General features: G+C 48.1%; 1 protein-coding gene across 2 annotated transcripts in view; it reads right to left on the bottom strand.

Annotated features, from left to right (window-relative positions):
• Window positions 1-411: 411 nt before the first annotated feature.
• Window positions 412-18,515, bottom strand: part of COLGALT2 (collagen beta(1-O)galactosyltransferase 2) — a 40,430-nt gene continuing 22,326 nt past the window's right edge. For both annotated transcript variants that reach the window (XM_044439326.1, XM_044439325.1), the window contains 10 exons: window positions 18,046-18,163; window positions 16,668-16,802; window positions 13,735-13,939; window positions 10,932-11,051; window positions 9,685-9,761; window positions 7,094-7,200; window positions 6,462-6,594; window positions 5,652-5,779; window positions 3,801-4,007; window positions 412-2,862 (listed from right to left, as the gene is read on the bottom strand). In XM_044439326.1, the coding sequence (XP_044295261.1) occupies window positions 2,586-2,862; window positions 3,801-4,007; window positions 5,652-5,779; window positions 6,462-6,594; window positions 7,094-7,200; window positions 9,685-9,761; window positions 10,932-11,051; window positions 13,735-13,939; window positions 16,668-16,802; window positions 18,046-18,163 (1,507 nt within the window). In that variant the 3' untranslated portion in view covers window positions 412-2,585. The remainder of the gene's footprint in view (window positions 2,863-3,800; window positions 4,008-5,651; window positions 5,780-6,461; window positions 6,595-7,093; window positions 7,201-9,684; window positions 9,762-10,931; window positions 11,052-13,734; window positions 13,940-16,667; window positions 16,803-18,045; window positions 18,164-18,515) is intronic.

Here is an 18,515-nt window from a genome sequence, read left to right as displayed (position 1 = left end):
TAGAAGGGGGTACCACAAGTGTGCTCAGTGTAATCTCTGACATTCTTTCAGTCCGAACCTAGGGACATGTGACAATCCCATTTCCGTTTGAACAACAGCACAGAGCATGTCCTGCAAGCCACCCCAAAGTCTTCCAAACAAAGATTGCCTATTCTCTTGCCGGTGACTCCCTTTGCAAAGACGTCCTTTTTCCCAATGCAATCCAAGGCAGGCTTCGTTTTATTTTATTCCCATTTCCACACTTTAATCAATGAGGGAACGCGCACATTTGGTTGCTCTCTTAAAAAAATGCACATTAATCCCCACTGAAAACGCACCCCTTTCCTCTTTCAAAATAAAAAGATGCGTGCATTCCGGAATGCGAATCAGATGCACTAAGTATCACTGTAGAAATAAGAGACATTTGTTGGGCTCCACCACTCCCGATTCTCCCATTCCCATTCACATGGAAGAATGCTTAGCCTAAGTTTTGGTCAACATCCCGCAAAGAGGTGCAGGAAGAAAGAAGTAATGTAATTCCAGTCTGTGTGGAACTGGTCCAAAAGGACAGCTTGAAAACTGCAGATGCATCCAATGTCAAAAGAGGATGAGCGCATCCATCTGACACGGCCCCTGCCCCCAGTATCTACATCCTTCCAAAATGGCAAGATTCTGACTTCTCCCAATAGTCGTCACAAGTCCAAAAACATTTCGCTGGGTTTCCCTACTCCTTTCAAGTAGAGGTGAGCAAGACTTGGTCTTCCCAGAATCACATCAGATCCACAGCATGAGAACATCACAAATAAAAGACGATGGCAACAGCTGAGTTGGTTTGCCTCCCATTGCTATATTTTATCAGACCAGCTGATAAGCAGCAACTGAACCCCTTCAGGAAAAAGCAGAATATAATCCTAGTTATTTCAGCTAAAAACAATTCCCATGCACAGCCTCTGCTGGAGGTTAAGCACACACGTGTTCTTGCTTTATTCTTTAGTTTTCTTTCAGGATTCCCACCCACCCCAATCCATCTCTGAAATTGACACCAGCTAAACCTAATGGGCAATAGATTTAATAGCACATTTATAAATATCTGGGCTTCATGTACTGAGATATTACCCAGCCGGGAGTGTATCACAGCTCATCCCAAATAGGGTAAGCTTGATCGTCTTATTAGACTGAAGGACACTTAAGGTTTTCACCCCAACTTAAGGGCAGTTCAAATCAGACAAACAAAATAACCAATCAACAAGCTTGATGCATGGATGCAAATTCAGAAGGGAGCTTCTGTTCTTACCAAAGCCTTCAGCTATTTTCTTTAAACAGATACTGGATATATGTATATTTTAACATATCCATTTTGGATTGGAAGTGAATGCATTAAAAAGTGTCAAAAGAGGTCTGCGCAGCCTCTCTAGCCCACACAAAGAAAGGTACTGGAGAAACAGTGCAAGCACACCAGTTCGCATGGGGTTGCCTAAATGAACTGGGAGAAAGTGGGCCACCAGTTTCTGGTACTGGCCAGCTGCATCATGGGATGAACTGACAGACAGACGGGTGGACAAATATTCTAGGTTTTTAAATAAGGCCTTTGTGTTCTAGACTGGAGGTGGCAGGTCTGGGAGGCCAGAGACAAATGCCGCAAGGTGTGAAGGGAGCGAATACCCCGGACCTGACCCCAAACTGCTGTCGCTCTGTTTATGAATGAATGCGTATCTTGGATCTGGAAGACCTGGGTTAAAATTCCTTCTCAGTCAAAAGAAAGCACAATACATCCTACCTCTGGGAGTCAATCCATCATGGCTCATACACCTTGCTGTAAAGAAGTGCCTCCTAGCCCTAAGCACCTCAACCATCCATCCGTCATCTGTAAAATGGGAATAAGGAGGCCCATTCCCTCCTTACTGTGCATGAGGCTGTGCCACAAGAGTGAAGATTTAGCACTACAAAAAATGGCAAATTGGGAATTTATAGAAATTCTGAGTGATAATGGCCCATCCCAGCATTATGACTAGGAGGTAAGCCAGCTTATGGGCACAGTTTAATGATCTGTAGGATGGACAAAATAGACACCCACTCAGATCTCCGAGTCAGAGGCATGAAACCATTTTGGACTGTACCCCTTTGGAAGAATAAAGCCCCTACAATGTTTCTTGGAGAATATGGTTAAGAAAACTCTAAACCAGCAAGAATTCCTGTTATGCAGCAGCAGACAAAATATCAACATGGAAGGGCCTGGGTACCTCACCTAACCCCCCTATATATTAATCTTTATAAATAGAGTGATTCTCCACTGGAAACTGTAGAAAGATGTCATTCAAGGAATGGAAGTGCTTTCTGAGCGTCAACTCAGTGCCCTGTGGAGTCCTCCAGCAGCAAAACAGAGGTTTCCGTGGTCCAAACCCGTAAACCAAAACGTTGCCTATGGTTAATATCATATTCTTAGAAAACTGTTGGCCTGACTCAGTCAGGCTCTGCAAAACAAGAGGCCCCTGTTTCCTTAAAGCCAGTCAGATAGAAGTGATGATGTCGCCAGCAAAGACCACACATTAATACTTCTGGAAAGTCCTGCTTGCCAAAGTTTCCCGAGTCCCCCGGCTACGCAACAGTCATAGCTCGTCCCGGGCGGACGACGCGTCCAGGGAAGGCTGAGGTGGAAGAGCATCTTTGTTCTGCGCCTCCGTGTGGATCCGCCCCTGCTGCCGCGATTTTCGAGACAGCGTCCGGTCCCAGTCGGTGGCCACGGTCTCGTTGTCCCAGATCGTGGATGTCTCCGTGTCGCTGAGGTAACCCGGCTGCCCGGTGTAGTGGGTCGGATAGATCAGCAGAGGTTCTGCAGAGAAAGCCTTCAAGTCCCTGGGCTCGTAGTGCTCCATGTACGCGGCACTAGGAGGGAGAAGACACCGACATCAGCAAGGCCGGAGGCAGCAAAGGAGGCAAGCCAGCCCTGCCGCTGAAAGCCACGATTCTGGTTGTGACGCGCCATCACATCCCCTCTGCCTTATGGTGACCCCAAGAATGGAAGTCCTCCATAATAAAGTCCCATCCGTGACACCCCTGTTCACCTCCTGCAAAGGTGAGGCTGTAGCTCCTTGGAGTCCATCCATCTCATATCTCTCTTCTCAGCCTTCAATTTCCCCTAGCACGGTCCCTTCATATTTTAAATGGCGAGCATACAGGGCAAAGGAGGGCGTATCCACCACAACATGCCCGGTCCATATCTCTTTGCTATGAACTCATAAGCTTCTCGCAAATGGCTTAGGGCTTGCTTATCCAAAGGAGCATCCTTCCATAAGTGCCTGCCCACCCCTTACGATCTGGGGCAGAGGCCTTTCTCTGGGAGCCCTCCTTGAAGGAGATTACGAGGGTAGCTACCTGGAGAAGGGCCTTCTCTGCGGTGGCCCCCAACTGTGGAATTCACTCCCCAGAGGGGTTTGCCTGGTGCCGGCCGTTTATTCTTTTCAGTGCCAGGCTAAAACCGTTTTTTATTTTCCCCAATGTTTTAAGGTTTGACTGTTTTAGTATGGGTTTCACTGTTGATTCTAGGATACTGTGTTTCATTCTATTTTGCCTTATTGTTAAACCATCCCGAGACCACAATAAGGAATCCGTGCATCCTTTTGCAAATGGTACAGCTCTAAAGAAATACCCCTCACTCAAAGTGCAGGTTGGAAGACAGGAAGTGGAGGGTCACAATGACCGCTAAAGAACCCAACAACCAAAATGCAGCCATTTTGCAAAGCTGTCCCCCCCCCCCCGCCATGGTGCAAACCTTGCGTGTAATCCAGTGCGGGTTAATAAAATAAGCACAGCAAATAACGTACACTGGGTGCTTGTTGTACATGACAGGTAAGAATTCATCAACAGGTAACATTTTCCCAAAAGGCTCTGCTCCGATCAGTTTCTGAGCTCCTTTCAGAGAGATTGCGTAGCCCAGAGTCCAGTACGAGTAATCTGCTTCCACGAGGTTCACAATGTTGGGGACGGCTTTTTCAGGCCGCTCCACCTGCATCCGCTTACGGCCAATGTAGCTAGAAAAAGACCACAAGATGCACTGAGTCGTTGAGGTTTTATGCCATACTAGCTACCTGGGACTTTCTAAAATGAACAGTCTTCAAGAAACAAATAATCAGGCAAGTACACCCAGAGAGGGTGTATGCATGTGAGATTCTGATTTAAAAATTCCAAAGAAAATGCAAAACTCTTTTAAAAGAAATCCAAGAGCTTGGCAGGTAGCCAAGGGCAGTGTGGGAATAAAAAGTATGCCACAATGAACCAAACTTCTTGTGAGTCCCAAGGGGCCACCCCAAGGAGGCTTCCTCTCATATCTCTGTTTCTTTCCTATCAGCCTTCAGTGGAGGCAGGTAACTGGGCCAGCACACTCTAGCGATACCTGAGGATTTTCTTTCGGGCACATTGATAAGTAAGCAGACTTGACTCATTCTTTCTGGACTACTTGGTGGATCAAAATGCAGCTATCCAGTTTTCACACGTCTCCCTCAACTGTTCCTGGCCTCAAAAAAAGCATCATAATTGCATTCACAAATGTGTAATTTAGGTTAACATCCATACAGAGATGAGTATTGCTGAATGAAATGCATGCGAAAAGTGCATTTGGGGGGTAAAATGGAGGCAAGAACATTTGTTTAGTGGGAAAATGTTCAAAATTAATGCAAATCTGCACTCCCAGAAGCATAGTTTTACTTGGAATGAAGGCATTCCAAAACAAACAATTTTGTTTTCTTGCAAAATTGCGGAGAGTTTTGCTGCTCTTCTTGGAAATTCAGAGCCCCCACTGGCAAACTTGGCACAGCAGGATGCAGCTCCCCATATATTCTGGCAGGGCAATGTGCCACTGCCCACCAAAACCCATTCCCATGCTGGCCCCTGCATGTTCTAAAGTAGCCAGCCGAAAGCTTAATGAGTTAATCCTCCAATTGCTTTGCCTCTCTCCTCTTTGGCTTTGTGATGGAAGCTTCTCCCTTCTCCAGGGAGTTTTGACATATGTAATTCCCAAGGTGTTCCAGCATCACTGTGCTGATGCCAGGTTCTGGGAGAAGATCAGAACAGAGCAAGGTTGCTTTAATTGTTCATTGTGGTAGAATTCTGAGCAACTCCAGGCTGGTGGTGTCCTGGATGCGTGGAGAAACTGCTTCACCATTTAAGGGTACAGCTTAATTCAGGGATAGCAGTTTCTGATGGATAAAAGCTCAGCGTGGCTTTAATTAAAACCTCTGCATTGCAGTCGTCTCACCTTCCTCTCAAGACAGGCAGTATGATTCAGTTACCACATTTTATCGCAATTCGAATCATAGAATAGTAGAGCTGGAAGGGGCCGGAAGGCCAATGGTCCAACTCTCCGCTATTGCAGGACTCTAGCAGAGATCTAGTTCTCATTGGCTGGACCAGAATGCCAATGATCGACCAATGTTCCCAAGATGCAATGCTGCATTGCTGACTCCAAGCCACCAGCAGAGTACATGCTGGGTCCATCTCACAGAGGCTTCCCCATTGTCCCGCCATCCCCAAGCCTTCTCCACTGGCCGAGGTGAGAACTGGGTGGCTCCTAGGAACTCTGATGCACATCTCTCCCACTTCAGTGGAGGGGCTGATAGCTCTTGAGGATCTGGGGGCCCCAAGTTCCCCAGAAGGAATCTTTCAGCAGCACGACTTACATGAGTTCCCAGTCGAGTTGGGCTCTCTCAATATCATCCATTAACTTGGTGAGCTTCTTCTTGAACTGATGCTCAAAGCGCACATCATCCTCAATGACCAGGGATTTCTCCAGCTCCCTGCTCACCACCTTCAAGAAATAAGAATGCGCACAAGTTCTCCAACCCGGCCATGCCGCTCGCTTTGCATGAAGCCTCGAACCGACACTTCTCGGTATCTTCCATGCTTTCAGCACTTCCCCAAGTCTCCAGGAAGTCCAGAAGTGGAAGATTGGGGCACTTCCCCATTTTGCAACCCCCCTCTGGAGCACTAACTGCTGCGGCCGCTCTACCTCCACGCACCTGTACACATCTCCCTAGCAATGTTTGAAAACCTCTGGAAGGCGGCTGCATGAGGGCCTGCCGGGGTTGGCAAGTGTAAATGGGGTGCAAGAACCTCTCTTTTGCTTCTTCCTGCTCAGTCGCTCTCTTAAGAGGGGTTTGCTTTTAATGTCGAGCTGGAAATGGAGGGGAACTTTGCGCAAATGCAGAAGCAGCTCTCCAAGGCGCAGAAACAGGCAAAGTGCCTGCCAGCCGTCCAGCCGTACCAGACGCCTCAAACGTCTGCGTCACCCACGGAGGGGGCTGTCATGCTCCGTGTGGCCCTTCAGGCACATTCCTCTTCCAAAGGACCAGGGTGCGGCCCTCAGCCACCCACATCCTTCTGCCACTCCCGGGAAAGGGGGCACAGCTCCCTTCCAGGCAGCCTGTGGGTGCAAAAGCAGCCCTTCCCCACACCTTCAAAAGAACAAGGAAAGCAGAGCGAGCGATCACCTCCTTCCAGATATAGTAATGACTAAGAAAGCATCCAATCTCCCCTCTGGTCAGCACCCTGGAAGAGTACGGATCCCGGTAACCAGGCAGCATGTCAATGTTGAGCGCCTTCAGCTGGCTCGTGTTGAGCGCCCTGCAAAACAGAGGTCTAAGAATGGCCCGTGGATTTTCAGGGTGCCAAGAAACCACTCTGCACTTAGGTCCGGTCTCCATATCAGAGGTGGGCAACTGGATCTCCCCATGATGCTAGACTGCAATTCCCAGCAGCCCCATAGCCATATATTGCTGTATCTCTGCACCAGGATGGATTGAATGCTCCAATCACGCCCAGTGCAGAGATGTAACAGAATGACCAACATGCAGCAGCGTCTGGTTCGAAGGCAACAAGCCCAAGACATCACGCAGAGTCACAGTAGAAAGCCTCCTGTTCTGTGTGATGTTTGCTTAGAAGCCTTTATTTCTCAACACAGACCAACAGTTTGATATATCCAATCTTAACCCCATTCCTGTTCTGTGTTAGCTGTTGAATTTAGGGCATCAAAAGGGGGTCTGTCTAGCATGCTGCGCCCCCATTTCAGGCAGAGGCCAAACTTCCCCAAAGACCGAGCATTTAAAAACTACAAATAACTCACTTTCCATCCACGGCTTCGACAATCTTAACTGCAATTTCTTGTTCGTACAAAGTCCGCAGCATTCGATCCCGGCGGTCTTTCCGACGCTTCAGATTTATCATGAAAATCTAGAGAAAGAAACCAGAATTTCCACTGTGCAAATCTAAGCAACCGCGTTGGGCTAAGGGCCCAGTTTCATTTGGAGAACTTGCCAGGGGGCACACGGTCCTGGTTGGTGGATCAAAGACTTGCAGCTTCAAGCTAAGCTTTTGGAGAGGCAATCCCACCATTTAGAGGGCAGGAAATCCGCACAAAAGCTGGAAAACTGCCAAGGCCTTTGCTGCATGTGGTACTTATTGTGCTCTCATGATTCCTCAGCCACAGTAGGTTACATGATGTTCATGCTCTTCCAAAGCTTCTCCCAATTTCTGAGCATTTCTGTGGCTTTTTTTTAGAAGAAAGATAGTGAGCTATTAAAGGACTAGCGTATAATAACAAGCTAGAAAAGGGTTATGTATTTTCACTCTTTCACTTGGCCACAGTGCCACCTTGTGGTTGTGTAATGGAACATACGAAACAGCAGAGGGAAAAAACCTGTGGGGGAAAATATATAAAGGAACCAGTCTCAATCCTGCAGAGCATCGAGAAGCAGAAGCCTCAGTAAATTGGCAAGTTAAAAACCCCTGCAGAGAAGACCCAAATGACCAGTGGGTGATAGAAAAGGTCTTCTGGGGAAGGGATGTGTGAGGAATCTGTTTGGGGTTCGGGATTCCTTAGGCTTGGCTCTTGGGACAACCACGGGGAGCAGCAGCTCTGAGTCCATGTTCCTGTTCACCACACACAGCGCTTGTGGAATCGAGTCCTGGGCACCCAAGCCGGGTGTCCCTTTCCTATATATGCGGCTGTCACTGGGACCAGTTAGTGGGGAAGAAGCTTGCTGGTTGGAGTGGTGTCCACAGCACCACTTGCAGCGCCCCCTTCCTGCATTCTGCAGCCGCTGCTGATGGGGAAGGCTGCCAGCTGTGCAAGAAGGGTCCTTGAGCATGCACAGACTTCCTCTTCGCTCAGGCAGTTTTGCAGGATTGGGCTGTGCATAAGAGGAGGTCTACAGACGCTGGAGGGACTGGCTCTGAAAGGGTTAATCCCAACCCTATTCTGAGGAGCACCAGGGGGCCGGATACTGGTTTATACCACCTGGAATTTCACAAGGCGCATCCCGAGATGTCAAAACACACCCCGGTAAGCACTGCGTGCAAAAAGTCAGCCCTGCACCGCCAGCCTGCCAAGTCCGGAGCATCGTGTGTGCAGGTCCCTTGGGAAGCCTGCTGGACCAAATTCAAGCAAGAACAAGCAGGGTCTTAATGTAGGGGAAGCAGAAACAGGCAACGGTAAACTGCCCCAGCCCTTCCTCCAAATGGGACACAGATAAATAAGGTTGGCAAACAGAACACCGCGGCAAAGCAGCTGCACCGCTTAAAAATACAAGGCAGTCAGACACAACACACGCCAAAGCAGCCAGGTAATAGTTCTATATTTAGTTGTGCAAACCATGTACACAGAGATGCCACAGGGCCAGCCAAGCCAGAAACCAAACAGCTTCATGTGAAGAACAAGCGACAAAAGCTGAGCTTGGGTGGTGTCACCCTGTTTTAGTTCCTTCCTTGTCTTATGGCTCTCACAGGGCGGATGCAACTAGAGGCAGCATTAACTGACACTTGTAGACAGACGTTGGTGGGCGGGAGCAAAGATCTAACCTCTCTTGTATTTGTAAGTTCTTGCCTGACAATCACACATGGCTCAGCATCCCCAGCCACAAACAGCGCCCGACAAGGTACCGTGTACGAGGGGAAACGCAGGTTTTGGAACTCCATTTTTGCCCTGTAGCACTGAGTTTCACTCCCTGCAAAATGACATGCGGTGTGAGAATGCCGCCTGTTCTAGGGAAAAAAAAGAGATTGAGGATCCTTCTCTTAGAGGCAGTGTGGGGTAGTGGTTATGAGTTCTGGATGGACCTCTGGAGATTGGGGTTCTAGTCCCCACTCAACTATGCAGCCCACTTTGGGACAATCATAAACCTCCTTCACAGGGTTGAAATGGAGCATTAAATGGAGAGGGAGAGAAACTTGAAAGCCACCTGGGTTTCTTGCAAGAGGAAGAAAGGTGGAATATAAATGCAATGTAATAACAGTAACGATTTACTATTTATTGTGGTCTCATGGGCCATCTTACAATATCCCCAACCCCTGCTGTTTCCAGAGCACAGTTTAAAAATCATGGATTTATGGGGAAATTGGGATTTATCTGTCCTGTTCCAAATACCCAAGAAGAAATCTAAAATGAAAACATACTCTCCAAATTGCTCTATTAGAAAACAATCCAAAAGCCACAGTGGGGTTCCAGATCTACCAACTAAGATGTCACAAACGAATATAATTTCATGACAGAACGAATATAATTTCTCTGCCAAACACATACATGCTGTGACCATAGATAACATTTTTGCCAAGGTTTGATGCTACAGACCAGAATGCCAATCTCACCTTCCTATTAAATTTGCCCTCTCCATTTTGCTTTCCCAAAAGTTGGCCTGGAAAAGCAGACCGTCTCCCTACCTCATCAAAGTCCATCTTGTCTGGATGCTTTGCGGGAAGTGTGACATATTCCGAAGGTTCGATTGGAGGTCGATTAACTGCAAGAGGTGAAGAAGAGCCATCACTGACACAAGAATACAAGAAACTCTTGAAGTTATTCAGCCGGGACTCAAAACTTGTACTCAAGGGTTGTTTGTAATCTCAGCTGTTCCCTCCAGAAAAGCTTTGCAAACGAGCGCCACAACATTGTTTTCAGACTGTGCTTATAAGTTCAGTTCGAAGTAGCATGGATCAGGGTTGATGTAGACCTAACGCTATATCACAGGTAAAAGAAACTGATGGACAGAGGGAGGAAGTTTGTGTGCAGGAAGCGAAAGGGGGGAACACCTGAGCGCCAGTGTTGGGGAGCCTGGTGGCAGATCTGGCACTGTGAAAAATTGTCTTGTGCAGTACCAGAAATGGGCTGCCACTGGGCATGGGGGGCAAGCACAGGTATGTTAGAGGGGTCCCCTCATCACCCCATAGCCTTATATAGGAAGTGGAAATAGCCTGACAGACTCCCGCCTGGCCTTGTGGGTGGGGGGGATTGCTCCCCACCCCATGCCACAGCACAGAATTCTTTACTTTCTTGATTTCAATCTAGTCAAGCTCAAAAACGGTACACATTTTTTTAAAAACACCCTCAATTAAAACACAAATGAGAAAAAGACCCCAAAGCACCCCACGTGATGAAATGGATGACATCTCGCAACCTGAATCAACTGAGCTCCCAGATCACTCCTGGCTTACAGCTTGTTTTTTTCTTGTTTCTGTCATTTCTGTGCCGCCCCATAGTTGAATCTCTCTTGATGGTTTACAACAGTGCATAAAACAAAACTATAAAAACAATATAAATACCTTAAAAACAGAACAATGTTCAAGTAAATTTAAAATAGCTTAAAAACTTACAGTAAAAAAGACCCAGCAAAGAAGAAGATTCACTGGATAATCCCTTCAAGCCACTGGATGACCAGGAGATCTCTAAAGGCCTCCAAGGAAAGGGCTGCCTTGACCTGGTGCCAAAAAGCTGGCAAGTTTGGCACCAGGCAAGCTCCAGAGGTTGTTCCAAAGACAGAGGCCACCACTGAAAAGCCCCCTCCCCTTTCTTTCAGGGCCTTCAAGGCCACGAGAGGGAGAGGTCCCTGAAAGAACATTATTCAAGACAGCTGGAGCTTACAGGGGTCTTCTTTGTGAGGATTATGGTGTGAGATGCTGCTCCGCTGACTTACTCATTGCCTCGATCAGCACATGGACTACGGCGTCTGTTTCGTCCTCCAGGCTCTGCTGGGGTTTCAAGGGCACAGGGAGGTAACCATAATGCTCTCTGTTGCAGATGTACATCTGAACATCTGGGGGCAAAAGAGAAAGGGGGGTTGCCATGGCCATCTTCGCTGTTCCCCGTCTGACAATCAGGCCTCCCAATACGTGCTTATTTAAGGGATTTATGAATATGACGTTCAAGATAAGTATTGCAAGCTCTTGGCTCCCCCGTCTTGCTCTTCTTTGGTGGAAAGGGAATCTAAGCTCAACCACTGAAAACTACGCTTTGAGCAGACATAATCTGCTGAGACAGTGACTTGCATTATTCACAGACCACCTCCGTGCCCAAGTATTTTTAGGTCTATGGAAAGGCCCAGGAGGTGTCTGCCCCCTTAGGAACTCTGCGCTCAAAGCCAAGCAGCTGACTACGGCTCTTGCCAGGTCAGAGTTGAACTGTCAGGTGCAATTATGGGAAACAGATCCGAAGATATTCTGTGATTGATGCATCTGGCAATCATGTAATCAACCACTCATACATCGGGTTTCTCCCTTTCCAAGTCTCGGAGGTGTTTTCCTTTGCAAAATGACCTATTTCATGATCCTTGCAAAGCGGTTGCCATGAAGGCTTTGCTTAATGTTTGCATCCTCCGTGATATCACTTATCTTATTCTTCTCATCAGAGATACTACTATTTATTTCATTTCTATACTGCCTGTAGCTGGAGCTCTCAGGGCAGTTTACAATAAAACATAAAAGCATTAATATACAATAGATAAAAGCATTGACAAGAATTTTTTAAAGACCCAGCCAAGAATAAAAGGAAATTGTACCAGGTCTCTGAATGATCAGGGAGGTCTTTATAGGCATCTGCAAATAGGGCTGTCTTAACCTGGTGTTGAAAAGATGGGTTATTCCCACAGCAGGGAAGTGATTCCAAAGATGGGGGGGGGGGTACAAAAAGCCCCCCCCACACACACACACTTTTCTTCATGCATGGTTTTCCTTTTCCCTCCTTATCCCCTTTCCTTTTGTGCTATACACTGGAAGTCTATAAGCAGAGATTGCCTTGTTCTGAATCCCTGCACAGCATTTAGTAAATTTCTAAATTATAGCATGCATGCTCACTAAGGTTAAACATCCCAGACCTGGTTTTGTTATACAAACTGCTTTTCAACCATTTCCAAAGCAAACAGAATTGCAAGTTTGCAACTCAGTGGAAGAATTTCCACTGCTTTCTGGCTGGGTTCGCACAACAGTGACCCCCTTGGGAATTCTGACTGAGTGAGGAGGAGGAGGAGGAGGAGGAGGAGGAGGAGGAGGAGGAGGCACTGTGAATAAAATGCCTCTGTGCTCAAAAGAGGACCAGGCAACACAGAGGTTGTGGGCACCCTGTGCCCCAGCCCCCCTGCAATATACCAGGGGGCACAGCAGGCACACCAAGATGTGAGTGTGTGTCCCTGAACCATTTAGCACTGGTCACAGCATGACTTTGGAAGAGTCGCTCTGCATTATCCATACTCGGGAATGGAAAGAGAAGCCCTGGGCCATAAGGACCGTTCCCCCAAACCCTCGAGGATTCTCCTGCAAGGGGTGCTTTCTACACACCCCACTTTTTTAAAAAAGATGCTGAAAAATAGTTTGCAATGCCCCCTCCCCCCACTGCAAATGGGCAAGGCTGTTGTTCTTCATGGACTCGGTGTGCAGGCCAAACTGCAGCTCTTGAGCCCAATGCGATCTGTTTAACTATTTTTAAAGATGGGCGGGGAGGGCACCCTTTGCAGCTGAATCCTCAGCATTTGGGGAGGGGGTACTCATGTGTCCCTGGGCTGCCCTCACTTTCCCATGCATGGACAGTACAGAGACACCCCCAAATCCCCAGGAACTCATAAAATGGAGTGCTTTAGGGGATATTCCCCTTCTTAGCAAGATGCCCAGGGTTTTGGGGAATGCGTGAAATCCCCAGTTTATTTATTTAGGGAATTTCTATGCCGCCCCATTCGCTGAAGCCTCGGGGCGGCTCACAAACATAAATAAATAACATCATATAAAACAATGTAATTTAACAGTATAAATTAAGTCACCCTGGCCAAAGAATAAAATAAATAAATAATATTAACAATTAAAATAACGTTTAAATAAAAAGGGTTAAATAAAAAGGTTGCTCCCTCATTTTGTAGTTTTCTACAAGCACAAGCTGGTCTCCCTACATGGAGGTTTGCCCAAGTTTTAAAGTGACCCCCAATTCAGCAGGGAAGGGGGAAGGGTTTCCTAGCTGTTCCAAGCACTGCTTCGGCACTTTGGGGCCCCTGGGTTTTTTGCCACGACCATGGCTCATTCGTCGCCTGGGTCTGGGCAGCACTATAAGCTGTAGCGGGTTTATTCAGCCCTCCTACAAGCCATGTCTAGTTGGGGAGGTTTATATCTACCCTGCTTGAAGAATGCTGCATTCAGACAGCACATCACGGCTTATGAACCACCACGGATTAACGCGTGAACCCAGTCCGTGCGTTATTTCATACATGTGGCCGCAGCTTCCTGCACCGACTCCACAGAGTCAGTGTTTTAAATGCTGCTCACAGCATCCCTCTTTTGTGTACCAGTCGCCCGTTGTACACCTGGGAGTCCACAAGCGTTTGTGGCTTGGCTTAACTTGTAGGACCGAGCTGAGCATGAGAGCGAGTCCACAGATGCTAAAGGGACAGATTCCGAGAGGGTCCACCCTGTCCCTGCACATGATATTCTTAAACAAGTTGCCATCCCATAGTGGCTTACCTGCCTGACGACTCGAGAAGGCAAAGACAATGATATCATCAAAGGTCCAGGTGTAATCCTGGTGTGGGGGGTAGAATGCCAGTTTATCGGATGCTTCTTTCCTCAGGTCAATCAGGAATGTGGAGTGCACCATTGGGACCGCGAAGCAGCCAGCCCTCTTCCATTCCCGGATCAGGGTATAGTCTGGTGTTCTCTTATAGTAGCCCTGAAATAAGGAGAGGACGCTGCTCATTAGAACGTGAGTTGCGGCAGTACGGTTTATACATGTCTGATGAGAATAAATGGGATTTAAAATATTAGCAACACTCATCTGAGGTACCAGTTCCACAGGGCTTTCTGACCCAGGACCTGGTGGCCAGATTGTCTGCCAAAAACCTCGCACCTTTTTTCAACTTGACATATACATATGCAGAAATGTCTGGGTCTGCTCATCGACAGCTTTTGTTCCCATTCAAGTGGGAAAAGCTAGTTCATTTGCAAAACTCTGAGCCGAGCTGAGCCACCAAACCAAACCGAACCACCTTAGTCCTATCCAAAAGGAGTAAATGTCACAGCATCCTAGGACAACAAAGTATGTTCCCTACTGTCTGTCATCAGACTGAACAGCAACCTTGGAGGAAACATTTTGGACTATCAAGGAGCATGTTTAAAGCAAGCTGAACAATCGGAATTCCTCTGTCATGGGGCGAGACATGGACTCACCCTAAGGGTGGCTTCATTCCAGAGGAGAAAGGGAATCCAAATTTTATTTTATTTTTTCTTCTTCTTCAGGAAGGCATGCCACAAACAGAGCACCTACAGCTCCCTAGGAACTCTCCTTGGGGTGCATGGCTAGGGGCCCATATGCGCCCCAAACTTTCTTCCACCCTGCACTTCACCTGATCTACCCTGCCAAATATTTTCATACAGACTATGTTACCGGCACTTTCAGTGATGGAAACAATTGCCTAGGAATCCACGCTGAAAAAACACAACTTTCCATCTCATGGCCACAAAGTGAGAACAGCATGACGCTGACAGAAGCAGGTTGGAGGCGCTTTCCAGACACTGAGTCATGCGAGTCCCTGAGCTGAATTAGAGCTTTCTGACCGGGAAGGCGCTGTGCACACTCTTTGTTTTCCTCACTTTCCTGGCTACCAGGGAGCTGTTCCTGCTTGTCCAAAATACGATTTCAGGGATGTCTGCAAGCAAAGCCAACTGAAGAAGCTCACGCTGAGCTGCACAGACTTGTGGGGAACTGATCGGTCAAGAGAATGGCTGCAAGAGCTCTGTCTCAGCTGCACACCGATTCCCCTGAAGGGCAGAGCTGTGAAGAGCAGAGCGGGCCGGGAGTGCGATGCAAAAGCAGGAGGAGTTGTAGAGGAACAGAATTAGTATCATCCAAACAGAGGAGTCTGCAAGATGTAATTCCCTTTAGAGACATCTTTCCTTCATTGGCTAAAATGTCCTTAACAAATCATTGCGAGGGGGCCTTGGCCCCTAACACCTCCCTGTTTTTCTGAGATCAGTGCAAAGCACATCAGGGTGGGAAAAACTCCCTTATAAGGAAATGCAAACTTTACCCCAAATCCAAATCCTTGCTGCCAGCAAGACGGCCTGCTGGTACATGATGCTCAGCTAACCCTGCTTGGCTTCTGGGAATGACCAAACAAACTGTGGCGCTTCTGTCCAAGGTTTGTTTTTTGCCACATCAGAATCCCAAACCTTGGCTTGCCCCTTTCTAGACAAGCTGCAGTCTTCACAGCCCATGGTTCTGATTGTGGTTCATCTGGAGAGATGAGCCAGAGTTCTCTATCTGCATGACACAATAAATGTGATGGAGAACATGTGATGGATGCAGAGAGGACTGATAAGGCAGGGGCAGGCTGGAGAAACATAGAATCACAGAATAGGAGAGTCGGAAGGGGCCATGAAGGCCATCCAGTCCACCCCCTGCTGTTGCAGGACACCATGTCACACCATCCCACTCAGGTGGCTGTCCAGTTTCCCCTTGAATGTCTCCAGTGTGGAAGAGCCCCCCACCTCTCCAGGCAGCTGGTCCCACTGTCGTATTGCTCTGACAGAGAGGAAGCTTTTCCTGATCTGGGTTGTCACAACTTGAGTTGATTATTCTGTCCTACACTGTGGTATCAGTGAGAAGAGATCTTGACCTCCCTCTTTGAGACAACCTTTGAGGTACTTCTAGAGGGATATCATGTCCCCCCCCCCCCCCCCTCTTCTCTTCTCAAGGCTGAACATGCCCGATTCTCTCCATCTCTCCTCACAGGGCAGTGTTTCCAAACCCTGGATCATTTTTGCTGCCCTCCGCTGGACCCTTTCTAATTTACCTGCATCTTTCTACATCTTGGTGCCCAGAACTGGACGCAGTATTCCAGGAGAAGGAAGGATGCAGGAAAGGCTGGAGCTGGGCAGGAGGCAGCTGGGTCAGCAGGCAGGCAGGTCTTGGAGCAAGGCGCAACTGGTGGTTAAGGCACGGGGTGAACACCAAGGCAGCCCAGGCTGCTGTGGCAAAGAGCAGCAGTGCAGCAAAGCATTTTATTTTTATGTGCTCCCCGGGGCTTCCGGCGGCACTGCAGAATTGCCACTTGGCTTGGAGAAAGGCTCTGTCCATATTTACCAGTGTGAGAGCCAGTGTGGCGTAGTGGTTCAGAGCATGGGACTGGGACTCAGACGACCTGGGTTCGAGTCCCCGCTCGGCCATGGAGCCACCTGGGTGACTCTGGGCCAGTCACAGACTCTCAGCCCAACCTACCTCACAGGGTTGCTGTTGTGGGGATAAGATGGAGGAGGAGATGTAAGCTGCCTTGAGCCCTTTGTGGGAAAAAGGCAGGATATAAATTGCAATATAAATAAATAAATTTACACACTGCAGTAGAAAGAGGCACACAGCCAGATGCTGCTGCATGACTGAGGAACGCAGAAGCCGAACTTGCCTGGGGTGTCATTCCACACCAGAAGTTAGAATACAGAGTGCGGGATTCAAGCATCGGTGCCACAATGGTCTTATTCTCTGCCATCATCAGGTTCAGCACTTCTGGGTTTGTCAGGAAATTGTCGGCATCTATGAACTAGAAAGAGGGACATTTAAAAAGAAGCATGGATGAATCTGGCCAACTGGATCTGCAGAAGAGTGGAGTCCAAATGGCCCATAAGAGTGATACCCATTGGGAGCTCTTGCAATCTTGCAAATAGGTGAACAACATCTAGGCGAAAGTCCTCCGTGCTAAGCTTAACCTGAATGGACATTGTACCAGAGTCAACAACAAACACGGTAAAGACTGTGGCCTTGTTTGCACATGCTAACAAGTGATGCTACAGAGCTGAGCGTTTACCGCCGGGTTGGAAAGAGGCCTCTGGATGCGATCATCGCGTAAACAAGAGCAGGCACTTCCAGCTCGCTCTACAGCGTGCCCAGCCAAGCGGTCCAAGTCGGAGCCAACGGAGGACAAGGGCCCTGACTTGGGCTACAGCTCCACCTGGTCCCGGGGTCATCAGCTGGGAGCTTGCCTGGAGCAGCTGCAGTAGCTCTAAGAAATGCACCCGAAAAGGAAAACCACCCAGTTCCCTCCACAGTGGCCCATCCCAGTGCACCGCTGCACAACTGGATAAAAGGGCTCCCAGCGAAGGTGCTGCAGCATTCCGGCAGTGGCGTGCCTCTTCCAATCAGTGGGGAAAAGGGGGGCCAATGCGAATCAGAATCGTACTTTGCAGCATGTCTGTGCCCGCTTTGGGGCAGGAAAGGGAACACGGGGTGCCCAGCTGCTCCCATAATCCTTGACCATTAGCTCTGCTATCTGGACTTGATGGGGCCATGAAGTCTCCAACTCTGCACTAGAGTAACTCCTTCTTGGGCCTTCCAGATGGGCCACCAAAGTATGGTTTCTGCAGATTTTGTTATGCGTGGATGAGGCCACACAACGCTCTGGTTTTGGGTGGCTAAGCCAGCTCTGGCTTCTTCACCAGTGCCTTGGAGAGGGAGGTGTGCAGGAAACCAGGTCAGGGGACCAGGCTAAGTAGGAATCACTTCCCTTTCTGAGCACTAGGAAGGCGCTGCCTCACTGACACACGCAGGTGGCAAGAGTTGTGCAGTCAACAATTGCTGGGAAGAACCTTTCAGTTCCCAAAGGTGAAGATCAGCACAGACACGGGAGATCTGCACAGACACAGTTACGTGGCACAAGAGGATGGAATTCATTCCACCAATCTCCTTTACGCACGCAGACACAGAATGATTCTTCAAAATGTCCAGTGAGGAAAGCAAGAGAAAGAAAGAAATCCTAGCCAACCAGAACTCTTCTTTTTGCACTTTACCATGATGTAGTCTGACCACTTTTCTCTGGCAGTCCTCAGAGCAGCCTGTCTCAGCTTCATTACATGGGTGAACCTCGAGTTTGGCCAGTGTTTGGGTCCGATTTCCTCAGGATAAGACCTATAAAATGAGCAACAAAAAGGCAAGGGGAGAAATTACCCTCTTCTTGCTGTGTTCCTGCAGAAACACTCAAAATCATTTTATATCTGTCGTCAGTATTTTTTTAATATAAAGGGGCACCAAGGAGTGGGATGCCAATACATTTAGTTATCTCAAGTACCCCAGAAAGGCAGGTGCAGAAAATATGAAGCTTCTAAGCAAAGCAAACATTTGCAAATTAATTCCTGGAGCACGTCCTCGGGACTCAGTGGAACATGCTGTGATCACTGTATTCCCATTTAGTCAGAAACGTGTTGAGTGGAGCTTAGTTCACAGTAAATGTGCGGAGATGAAGAAGAAGAAGAAGAAGACA

This window comes from Varanus komodoensis, unplaced genomic scaffold (genome assembly GCF_004798865.1).
Source record: "Varanus komodoensis strain SLA01 unplaced genomic scaffold, ASM479886v1 scaffold34_1, whole genome shotgun sequence".
Taxonomy (NCBI): Eukaryota; Metazoa; Chordata; class Lepidosauria; order Squamata; family Varanidae; genus Varanus; species Varanus komodoensis.
Note: the sequence above shows the minus strand (reverse complement) of the source record. Positions and strands in the feature narration are given on the sequence as shown.